This window comes from Arvicola amphibius, chromosome 7, assembly GCF_903992535.2.
Source record: "Arvicola amphibius chromosome 7, mArvAmp1.2, whole genome shotgun sequence".
Lineage (NCBI taxonomy): Eukaryota > Metazoa > Chordata > Mammalia > Rodentia > Cricetidae > Arvicola > Arvicola amphibius.
This window is the reverse complement of record NC_052053.1, coordinates 59,313,497-59,325,841: the sequence shown is the minus strand read 5'-3', so window position 1 is coordinate 59,325,841 and position 12,345 is coordinate 59,313,497. Positions and strand designations below refer to the sequence as shown.

Genomic DNA, 12,345 nt, shown 5'->3' with positions numbered 1-12,345 from the left:
CATGGGATGTATTTGTTCACACCCTAGGCCAATCATACTGCATCAATGACAGCAGACTCTGACAAATTCAGGAATATTTCCCAAGCAAAACAAAATAATAATGAAACACCATGTAAAAAGAGGCAACATTTCTAAACTACTTACAATAACGATGGGTAGCTCATTGCTAAGATCAGAATGAAAGGCTACTTCTTAAAAGCTTATATTCTGTTCTAAAATGAGAAATTTAAATACATCAAAATGTACCATTCAAAATAAAACGTTGTGGCCGGGCGGCGGTGGCACACACCTTTAATCCCAGCACTCGGGAGGCAGAGGCAGGCGGATCTCTGTGAGTTCGAGACCAGCCTGGTCTACAAGAGCTAGTTCCAGGACAGGCTCCAAAGCCACAGAGAAACCCTGTCTCGAAAAACCAAAAAAAAAAAAAAACAAAACAAAACAAAAAAAAAACCAAAATAAAACGTTGTTTAAGGTTATCTTGAGAATATATATATATATATATATATATATATATATATATACATATATATACATATGCATATATGGAGGGAAGTCTGATAACCTGAGTTAATACTTGGGGCCCACATAGTGGAAGGGGAGAGTGGACTTGCTCAAGTGGTCCTCTGACCTGCACACTAACACCCAGGAATAGGTGAGTGCCCACATATGCATATAGACCCACAATAAATAAGTGCAAATCTTCTTTAAATTCAATAAAAATGAAAAATAAACATGATAAGACCATTATAATTTATTTTGTATTTTTCTTTTAATGATTTTCATTTTAGTTCTTAAGTTAATTGGGGGCCTTTAAAAATAACTGAGTGAGATAATTTGAAATGTCTGTCTTTATCATAGTTTCCTAGCAAGAACTATTCTTGCTGTTACTGAAAGGTGTATCACTTTAACGAATGTATAAAATCCCACTGGATGCCATGTTTACTTTCACTAGTTTTGTTTGGCTGTAAATTCTGCTGATGTCCTGTCTGTGAGCTTCACAATAAGGTGACAATCAATGCTGATTTTTGAAGTGGAAAATAGTTCCTCTATTCCATGTTTAAAAAAAAAGTAGTATAGCATTTACTACATATTCATTTCCTTATTGATATTAACTATATGCAGCTGGATAATTTAGCTTATTCATGTGAGTGAAAAGATCTTTTTGATGTTTTAAATTAATAATAGGAAAGAAAATGTAAAACTCATTTAAGAATATTCATAGCTCAGACATAGTATTTGCAAGAGAGTAGAACTCAGTTCACATCTTGAAGTTTACTGAACATAGGAAAATATAAAATCCCTTTGATGGGAAGGAGTCCTTTTGCACTTTACTCTGGTGCTATTCTCATCTGCCCCACTCTCCAATAATATTTAAACCATTAGCCAAGTCTGCTGTGACTTTTCAAGGCCGAGGCCAGAGTACAAATAGCAGTGGGCATAACATGGCCAAGTATTTAATAGTTGCAAACTAGAATAAGAAATAATTAAATCAAAGAAGTTCATTGTGGTTTGGATTTAAAATGTTCTTTTAAGACTCACGTGTTAAAGGCTTGGTCCTTAATGCAACAATTCAGAGGTGAGTTAATGAGTAATGATTGGCTCATGAGGATTTTAATCTTATTAATGGGCTAATCCATTGAAGTATTTGAAGAAAGTAGGTCACATGCCCTTGCAGAAAAGTAGATCTTGTTCTTGCCCTGTTCAAGAGCATTCCTTCTCATCCCCCCCCCCCTCTCATGTCCTCTCTTCCCCTCTCACCCTGCGGACATGGCAACCACGAGGTGAGTACACTCCCCTACGGCATTTTTTCATTGCTATGATAGCGTGCCTCAGTTATCTAAAGAGTTGAAGACAGCCAACTCCCAATTCAAACCTCTGGAGCCCCAAGGAAGATTGCATCTTTCCTCCTTGCTCCAAGGTGTTTTATCAAAGTGATGCAAAGTTAAGATGGAATTTTGCCTTCTGGTTGGAAACTTGGCAGTGTATGCAGTTCTTAAACCTCCAGTCCAGGATCCATCTTTTTCCCTCCCAGCCCTAGAATCATTCTTCAATACAAAGAGGCAGCCATTTATCTGCATGGTAACTGCAGCCTGTGTATCTAAGTTCTTTGTGGTTCCTCTGGCAGTGGTCACATGTGGTTATGTTTGTCTTGAGCTTGGCACAGAAGTTATGGACAGAAAGAAGGCCCGGAAAGCAGCTTGTGGGTATTAGGTCAAGAATTTTAGGAATAATCTAGAAGTGACTAACAGACAGAAGGACACTCTCCATGCCTGCTTGGGAAGTAACCAGAAGAGGATAGAATTAGGTCTCAGAAGGTCAGGGAGGAACTCTGCTACCCTCTAGATGGCAGTCTATAATGGCAATTCAGAGTGCTGAGTCAAAATCAGCTCTAAATTCTGTTTCCATTACTTATCAGCTAAAAGAGCTTTCAGACGTTATCCAGTAACTTCCCCCAGCTCAGAGAGCTGAAACCTTAAGGAGATAGTACATTTTCACATCACATGCATAGGAGGCCTCCTGACCTGTAGAAATCCTTCACAAATCTTAACTACTCTTACCTTTCTTTTTAAGTCAGAGTTTCTCTGTAGCTTTAGAGCCTGTCCTGGAACTAGCTCTTGTAGACCAGACTGGCCTCAAACTCACAGAGATCTGCCTGCCTCTGCCTCTCAAGTGCTGGGATTAAAGGCCTGCATTACTATCACCCGGCTATTCTTACTTTTAACTCTAAAGCTCAGTGTAGTGATTAATAAAAGCCAGCAGACTAGTCGCCTAGATGAGACTCCTTGTGTATTTACTACTTTTTGTACTCATCTTACCCACCATTCAAAGAGAGGAAGAGCAAACTTAAGTAAAGGGTCAAGAATACAGAGTCTTCGCTTTTGATATTGGTAGAGATCTGTCCCAAAGGCCCAGAGACTGCTCTCTGTGGTGGACTGGGAATGCAGAACAAGCAGCCCCACTTAAAGAAGAGACTCTTATTCTGTAGGTTCATGTCAGGATTGGAACTGAGTGGGAATCAGTTGTATGGCAGCCTTACTTCAGAACTGCTCAGTATTCTTACATTGTTCAATGTGATTTATTCCAAATGAATTAGTGAACCTACTGTGTGCTGTGCCCTGGCTACAGAATCAGCAGGCACAATGTATCTTGTCAAGGAGGTCATGGGTAGGGCTGGAGGTGGGACATAAACAAGGCAGAGGGCATTGGACTTTTGGTTTTCTGGAGGAGATCTGTATGCCACCCAGCTGAGGAGCCCAAAGGCAATGAAAAGCCATGGTAGTTTTTGAGTAGAAAATGTCTACCAAGGTCATAAAGAACGAGACCACTCAGGAACCCTTGTAGTGAAGACCCTTCCAGGCTGGCTCTACCTACCGAGGAAGGTTGGGCCACATTTCAAAGGTCATTATGGATAAAATTCTCCATGTTGAGAAATGTGGAATCCACATTGTCATTTAATCATTTTTTCAATATCAATCTTCATTTTATTTTTATCTTATCTGATATTAACCTCTTATCTTTTGCCTTGTTGTCCTCTCATTCATTCAAAATGTTATTTTCCAAAAAACATCCTATGATAGTTTTCAACTTGAAAATCCTAACATATCTTCCCTTTCACATTTTTCTCAAGAAGTTAAACTGCAGAATATATTAAGCGAATATTTAGAAAAAATATAAAAAAAACTTAATGTTACAGAGTAAGAACAGGTTATGTATGTGTGTGACAGCAGTGTACTCTACAAACCTCTCTCTCTCTCTCTCTCTCTCTCTCTCTCTCTCTCTCTCTCTCTCTCTCTCTCTCTCTCTCTGTCTCTCTCTCTCTCGGATACATATACATACTTGGACTTTTCTTCCTCAGTTGTAAGGCAAGTCTAATGAAGCAGGCTGTTGTTCTACTCTGTGTTCACAGAACAGGACCCTGGTTCTCTCATCTTTGAAGCTATCTGAAGAGAGTAAGCACATGTGCCTTGAGCCCACATACACTGAAATGCCAGGCTCTAAGGGACCCATCTTGCCAGATCTGAAGAATTGATGAAAATCATTATTTTCAATGGAATGTCCAAGTTAGAGAATATGCATAGAGTAAAAAAAATGATCTGACTATTCATGACATGTGACATCAGCAGCGCTAACACACCATCCGTGTATACATGACATGATATGTGACTTCAGCAGTGCTAACACACCGTCCATGCATGTACCACATGACATGTGACTTCAGCAGCTCTAACACACCGTCCGTGCATATACCACATGACATGTGACTTCAGAAGCTCTAACACACTGTCTGTAAGCAGTGTGAAGCATGATTAGGTCTGAGTCAATAATCTGACTACGTCATAGATTTTTTTCTGTAAATATTTTTGTTGGACCTGAGATGCTAATTCTCTTCCTTCTCCCAGTAGCAGCTCTTACACATAGCGGCACCCTGGAAAGTGAAAGGACCACAAGGAAGCTGACTTTACTGCAGGGTGTTCCCAACTAAGTCACCTGTTTTCTCTTCCTTCATCTCTCACACACAAGAAACCTTTCCACAGTGAGGTGTACTTGGGGTAACCTGGAAATTACTGGGAGCTTCCCTAGGATGCATATTTTGAAGATACGAAGATGGAAGTCCTCTTGCTGTGATGATTCTCCACACACAACAGTGTCCTGCCTTACCCACCAGGTGGGGCACGTGGGACAGACATGACTGTATAACACCCAGAAATTTTCTGAAGAAATTGTGAAGCCAGAATTCAATCCTGGTTCTCCTCATACTGGCTGCGTGTTGTGTTGTATATGTTGTTCATCCCCTCCTGTGTCAATTCTCCTTTCAAAAGTAGGGATTATAAACATACTTTTCTTACACAGTGTGTTTTGAGATAAAGTGAATGCATTGAATCACTTAGAAAAACATATGGCAGAGAATGGGAGCTCAAATGCAAGCATATATTTTTTGTTTGGTTTGAGACAGGGTTTCTTTGCATAGCCCTGACTGTCCTGGAACTTTGTCTGTAGCCCAAGAACTACAGGCATTGAACTCACAGAGATCTGTCTGTCTCTGCCTCCCGAGTGTTGGGATTAAAGGTGTGTGCCACCATTGCCTGTGACAAACTTTAAGATATCATTTGTAAATATTTTAATTGGGTAGCCTTTAAGTTCTTTACTTAATATTTAACTTCATACATTCAAATAAAATATGATAAAATGTTTTTTCCAGTGGTTTATTTTATGATACAGTTAGTATGTAATTCAGAGAATGCATTATAAAACTGAAGATCCTTCTCGGAACCTCATAGCTGTCTGCTGACAACATTTGACAGGCATCAACTTGCACAACAACAAAAGCTAGATTTTTGAGAACAAGAAGGATTGGGCAAATACAGGAACATTGGGGAGAAGTTGTTTGGTTATTTCAGTGGATTCACAAAAAGATGATATCCTCAGGTCAGTTTGGCAAGGTAAGAGTTTTTATACCAGTCATTGTAGAGCTATCACGACAGGAACAGAGAAGCTGTGCAGTGACCGCAGATGCCATAGAAAAGGCACAATCACAGAAGATGGTATGTGGGCATCTCTTCTTGGAGAGCACAGACAAAGACTCACCAAAGGCCAATAGTTTACTGAGTTGTACGAAAACTAGGTGACGTCTATAAAACTTATTTGTTAAAGTTTAAAATGCTTAGATCAAAACAAAACCTTCCACTTTAGTAGTCCATAAAAGGACACAAGGGAGCTTGTCTGTGAGTAAAGTGAGAAATGTAGCACCAGACTGTTTATACCTAGCTATACCAGGTTCAACCAGAAATCTAAAAATCTGTAAATACAAAGAACAGAGACCAAATTATCTCACATGTTATTTTCTGCAAGAAAGTCTTATTTAAAATAGCAATATGTAAAAATTGGAAAGTTAATACAGTGTTTTACATCATAATATGCTGAATTCTCATAAAATGTCCAATTGGAGTGGAAACTATCATACTTATCTTGATTGCCTCTCCTAATCTTATTTGAAAGCTTTCCTTCCTTTCATGAACTGTATCTGTTGACTGTTCTTGGCTTATTTCAATGCCAACTAATTTACTTTTCAGTTTACAATGAAGATATAATTAGCTTGGAAACATATATAGTCACACATAAATAATGTCTAAAAAAAATTAGAATACATCTAAAAATGATCAGCTGGCAATGTATTCTTAAAAAATTCTGCTCCTTGGCCAGTTTTCCTTACTTTTAAGATTCTCCATATGACTCTATTACTGAACATAGCCTATGGATTTTATAGTTCTCTAAAACAACAAATCAGGCTATGGGAGTGATTCTGTTTAATCGGAGCACCCCTTCCCTAAACAGAAACTGTATATCAAAAACAGCTTGTTTTCCCATTTTTACAAATGTTGAATAACCTTTTTCTCTGGAAGAAAGTCACTGTGCTCTATTACATATATCAGAACTTGACATTGAAGTACGTCTACTTCTTACATGAAGAGAAATCTTGCCTTGAAATAAACAAGAACTCAGTGAAGACTCAGTCTAAAAGAAGCATATTTCTGCTTTACTACTTTGACTCATTTGCAGTGTGTGAAGATATATATATATATATATATATATATATATATATATATGTGTGTGTGTGTGTGTGTGTGTGTGTGTGTGTGTGTGTGTAATGTTTAAAAAAAAAACAAAATGCTTCCCATCATGAGCAGTAATCTAGTTGTGGGATTGGACAGAGATAAGGACAACAAACAAACTAATGCATAAATAACACAGGGTATTAAGGACTACAGAAGTAAAAGATGCAGGATGCAAGATTACACAGGGTCCATAGAAATCGCAGAGGTACTCTTTCTGATAGGATGCTGTTTTCTAGACACAGAGAATAAAGGGAGTGAAAAGGTAGTAATCCTGCTCAGGCAGGAGCATTCCAGTGACAGGGCATAGAGCAAGGTACTAGAACCATGCCGTGTGCCTCCACAAACAATAAGGATCAGTGTTTCTAGAATCAAATCTGAGAAGAACAGATGGATGGTCAGCTCTTACAGAGTCTAAAACTAAAACCTGGCCTTTAATTCAAGACAGATGAAAACTATGTAGAGTTGCATGTGAGGAGTGACAAGAGCTGACTGACATGTATCTATGTAATAGAGGTGTGATGCATGTGAAGAGGAAAAGATGTGCTAGACTCCCAACGTGTGAGGCAAGGAAAGGTTGTATGAACCATAGAGATGCAATAGAGTTTGTAATGGACCGGGCAAAGATCTGTTCTGTCTTGTAATGGCAAAGTCCATTACAAAAATAGACAATCAAGGATGCTACTAAGTGTTAGTCTGAACTCCCAAGAATCTGGCTCACCACTGACTGAATTAAGAGAACATGAAAGGAGCAAGTTTAGGGGAGAAAATTAGGTATTCTTGTTTGAATATGTAAGAATCAATTTGTCTTTAGACAAATTAGATGTTGTTGCTGTCTCCTCCAGAGATCCAGTAAGAGGTCCAAGACTGGAAATAGACATCTGGATGGTGTCATCATAGAAACACAATATAAAATACCAAAGATGAATCAATTCACTTGGGATCCTTATATTGTTAAGCAAAATGAGGACAGAATTCTGGAGCCACTACTGATTTTGAAGTTCTTAGAATAAGCAAGAATCAAAATTAGAGATGGAGGAATGAGGTTAAGCCAGGAGATCATAGGTCTAAAAAGCCAACTTGTGGATGGACAGTGTCACCTTCTTAATTGATGATAGGCCTAGCAGGGTTAGATATCAGATTTGACAACTGGACTGGTGTGGGAAGTCCTTCTGTAAATGTTTCTTTTATTGGTTAATGAATAAATCTGCTTTTGAACAAAGGCTTAACAGAATATAGCCAGACTGGAAAAGATATATATAGGGAGAGTAGGTGGAGTCAGGGACATGCCACGTGGCTGCCACAGGAGACAGATGCACCAGAACCTTGCTGGTAAACCAGAAGCCTCATGGTAAAATATAAAATAATAGAAATGGGTTAAAGTGTAAGAACTTGCTAGGAATACACTAGAGTCATTGGCCAAGCAGTGTTGTAATTAATAGCTTCTGTAAAAAAAACATAATGTATAATTAAGAAATATAGGTTAATAAATAGTCATCTATAATAGTCAAGCTTCTAGTATGTTAGTTATGTTTTCTAGATGTACAGAGATATATTTCAGATGGATAGTTATTGTTCAAACCTTTCAAAGGCCTTCAGAATATGACATTTAAAATGTTTTAAGAATTTAGGACTTTTCATGACAAAGATACGTCTGTTCTTGGCAGCACCAATCTACTTCAAAAGGAAGATGGGCATCAAAGAGTCTCCTTAGGGATTGTGCTAGCCAATTGGGCAAGAAACTACTTCTGCCTGGACTTCTTGATGTTATGCTGTATGATCTGGACATGCAGAACTCACAGAAAAATGACTGCTGAACTTGCCTAAAGGTTAGATGATCCTTCAGGGTTCCTGCTTCTTGAAAGAGTCTGCCAGACATTCTGCAGAACACAGAAGAAAGCATCTGATGGACTTTGCCATTATAAGACAGAACAGATCTTCAAATTTCCTGCTTCATGCAAAAGTCTGCTGAATACTAGCTTGCTGAAATTTTGCTGGTAGACTACAACTTTGTGGTGATATACAGATAATGGAGATGGGTTAGTTTATGATATAAGAGCTAGCTAAAAATATGGATAGGCTATGGCCAAACAGTATTGCAAATTATATAGTTTCTGTGTGATTATTTCAGGTCTGAGTAACCAGGAACAAACAAACAACCTCCAACAACCCTGGGCAGCTCCCAGATCTTAGCTTAGCAGAACATGATGAATACAGCCTTCCCACAAAGGCTCAATAGGGTGAGAGGAGGCTTTGGAGAAAACAAGCATGGCAACTCTTTCAACAGAAGGGATATTTTTGAAATCATATCAGCTACTTGTTTTCACACATAAGATAATCATAGATGACTTTTAAATAGACCCAAAAGTATCTGTTGCCTAAAGATAGAATAAATATGAACACATTTTATGGAAGTGAAATAGAAGACTGGACTTTTTCCAAATGAAGCCCTAGTTCCCATAAATAGTTTTTTGTTCCGAATTAGCTAAAGAATTTTAGGGACTAATGAGATGAATCAATAGTTATCATGCTTGCATTGCAAGCTTTTAGGTCCTGAGAAGTCCACATACAAATGTCCAGTTGGCATGTTGACCTGCTTGTAATTCCAATCTCAGAAGACGAGACAAAATTCCCAGAAACAATCTGGCTAGCAAGACTAGCCTTATCAGTGAATTCTTGGTTTGGTTGAGAGGTTCTGCTTCAATATCTAAGGTGAGATAGCTACTTAGGATGGTTCCAACAGCAATAACTGGCTTCCACATGCATGCTCACCCACATGCATTCATACCCACACATATGTGCACCCCACACACATGCAAAAACATGGCTATGCATCTGTGCATATATGAGTGCATACACACACACACACACACACACACACAAACCTGGGATGGGGAAATTCCTAGAATATTTGATATGATTAATTGTTTGAGGGAAAGTCACACTGCTGTCACAAAGCCATGTTCATTCTGTTGGTTGATTGTAATGGAAAAGAACAAGCACTTGATAGCTCAAGAAACAGAAGATCAAATCTCATTACAATAATAGTAATCGCTTGATAAAGAAATTATAACTTTTGAAATGTGCCATTTATCTATTTCTATGTAATTGAGTAACAGATTATTTTTAATCTTTTAAAATCATCAAATGTAGAAATAAAGTGTTGCTATGATAACTATTCAAATATTTGCTAATTTTTGTATCTAGCAGAAAACCATTAGTAACCAGTTTTTTAGTGTTGGTGTTGATAACTCTGTCTTCAATTCTCATTAGTTTCTGTGAGATAACTTAAAAGAAACTGGAGCAATATTTCCTAAGTAAGAAATTTTTGGATCTCATTCATAACATGCCCCACCTACTGTATTCAGCCACCCTCAGTTCCCTCTACTCACGATACTAAAAGTCTAATGCATTTGTATAAATTGTACTTTTAAAAATTAAAGCCAAAGTGATGGATGTGTTTCTTATGTAGTTTTCAGTCTGCCAGGTATGACTTTATTGCCCTCAACATTTTCTTGGTGTAAACTACTGGACATGGGGAAAAGATTTCTTTTGTAACGTATACTTAAATTTCTATTCTGCTTTAAGCATTTAATTTGTACAGTAGAGACCTGTAATTTAAGACTTGTAGATGTATCACAAAGTACAGATGTTTATACTGATCTCTAATTTGCTGAAAGGCACTGACTGTAATTTAAATTTTTTCATGTTTTTAACTACTATGCAAGTCAGTATATGTCAGAAGCCTTTGTATATTGACAGAGACTGGAAAACGGATGCCCTGTTTTGATTTCAGATAAGTGTTCACTTTTCAGGTCAGCAGGTGCAAGGCAGCCCATTCATAATACTTGCTTCAGATCAATAATAGCCACTGGATGGAAATATCTTGCTATTATACAGGAATCTGATTTATCTTTACAAGCACAATGAACTTTTAAAACCTCTATTATTAGCTAATGTTAAAGGTGAGACTTTCTTTGGAACAAAATATATTCTGTTGGCACAAGTTTCGGTCATTTTGCTAGTATGAATGTTTACCAACTCTAGTCAGAGAACACTTTACTACTTACTGACATCTGATGGTATTATGATCAGTGGAAAATGTGCTGTGGCAAGCACATGTTCCATTCAAAAGACACTTGATAGTGAGTGTGATACTTTCCTTTGCATTAAGTTTCACTTATTTTGAAATCAATAAGTCTCAAAATAACCACAAGATAAAAATTGACTCTAATTAACCCTGTTTCAGATAACTAGACAAATCTCACCTAAAATAAGTGTTGCTCAACTATATATGCAACATTCAAAGAAGTTATCTGAATTTTTCTATTATAAACTTTTACATATAAGCTTTACCTTTAATTAACTTCCGGCAGAATGCCAGCACATTAATTCAAAGTGCAGATATAAAATTTAGTTTTACAACAGAATTGTGGCTATTAATTAAAACTCTTTTCAGTAGTAGTAGTTTTTAGTAAAATTTAAAGAATTAGTGACAAGAAAAGTGAAAAGAAAATTTAAAGTATGTCAATGGTGACTCCATTTGTAAAAATAAATATTTGACTTCTATGTTACTGTTTGACCTGTAGACTGGTAATTGTTATTATTGCTCATTTTGTTTCATGGCTCACTAAGAATACATGGCAGTCAAGCTGAAGTCCCAAACTTCTTCTCATGTGGTATTTGATGAAAACTATCCTTTGTGACTTGGGAAAGGCAGTTGGTTACCTTTATTTGTTTTACAGTAAAGTGAGACTGAACTTAGTGAGGGATAAATCAGCCACAAAAGTCTATCAAGAACAGTGTTCTTCTCCCACTCCACCCATTCCAGTGGCCTAAAGCACAAATGGACACTTCTCAAGGGCATTTCATTCATCCAGGCTGAATTGTTATGGTGGAAGAAAAACTTGTATGTTGTTGTTCTTTCATAGACCAATACATGGAAGACTCCATCCTATTATTAATCATCTTAGCCACAGCCTGGATTCAAATGTCATTAGTGAATGTTGCCTCCTGCCCCTAGTGAAAAGAAGGGGAACACAGTCTGTACAGTGATATTCTCAGGAAATATTGGAACTCCCTAATTGGCTTCTGTAAGTACAACCCTCTCTTTCCCAAATTTTAACTCAAGAACTACTTTTCCAGTACCGTGGACTATTGCTGTCACTCCAGGATAGCAATGTTTGACACCTGGCTTGTCTATGGGGGACTTTGCCACACACCTGTCCTCCTTAAGACTCAGGACTGAGGAGGACCAACATTCGCCACTTACCTGTCAGGGATGTCCAGGCCAGAAGCTCTCAATGCCAGCCCAAAACGTTGGAAGAGGGAGGAAAACAAAGCAAAATAACTTACCACTTTGGTCCAGTCCGATAACAAGTGAAAACAGCCAGGCTGACCGTAGAACCAAGACAGGACCTCGCTGGCAGTTGTGCAGGCAGAGCAGTGCAGCAGTCAGAAAAGCAAGGGCCGAGCCACACATAATGCAAAGCAGCCCGCCCCGCGCCGGCTGCCTGGCCGCTTCCTGACGCGCGCTCGCGACTTGGGGGCGCACCTTAGGGCCCGCGGGCCCAGAATCCCTAGGACCTTTTCCGCAGGCCGGTCTGACCCACCCAGGGGATCTGAGTAGAAGGTACAGGTCCGCGGGCCTGAACAGCTCTCTGCACCTCAGGGCCCCTGCGGCCCTCCCATCTCCGCACAGCGGGCCCCGCGGGTCTCAACCAAAGCGCCTCCT

At 38.6% G+C, this 12,345-nt stretch overlaps 1 protein-coding gene across 1 annotated transcript in view; it reads right to left on the bottom strand.

Moving 5' to 3' along the window:
* Positions 1-12,093, bottom strand: part of Itgb8 (integrin subunit beta 8) — a 96,226-nt gene extending 84,133 nt beyond the window's left edge. Inside the window, exon 1 of the mRNA XM_038337934.1 lies at positions 11,967-12,093. Coding sequence (XP_038193862.1) covers positions 11,967-12,093 — 127 coding nt within the window. The remainder of the gene's footprint in view (positions 1-11,966) is intronic.
* Between the last annotated feature and the right edge of the window lie 252 nt (positions 12,094-12,345).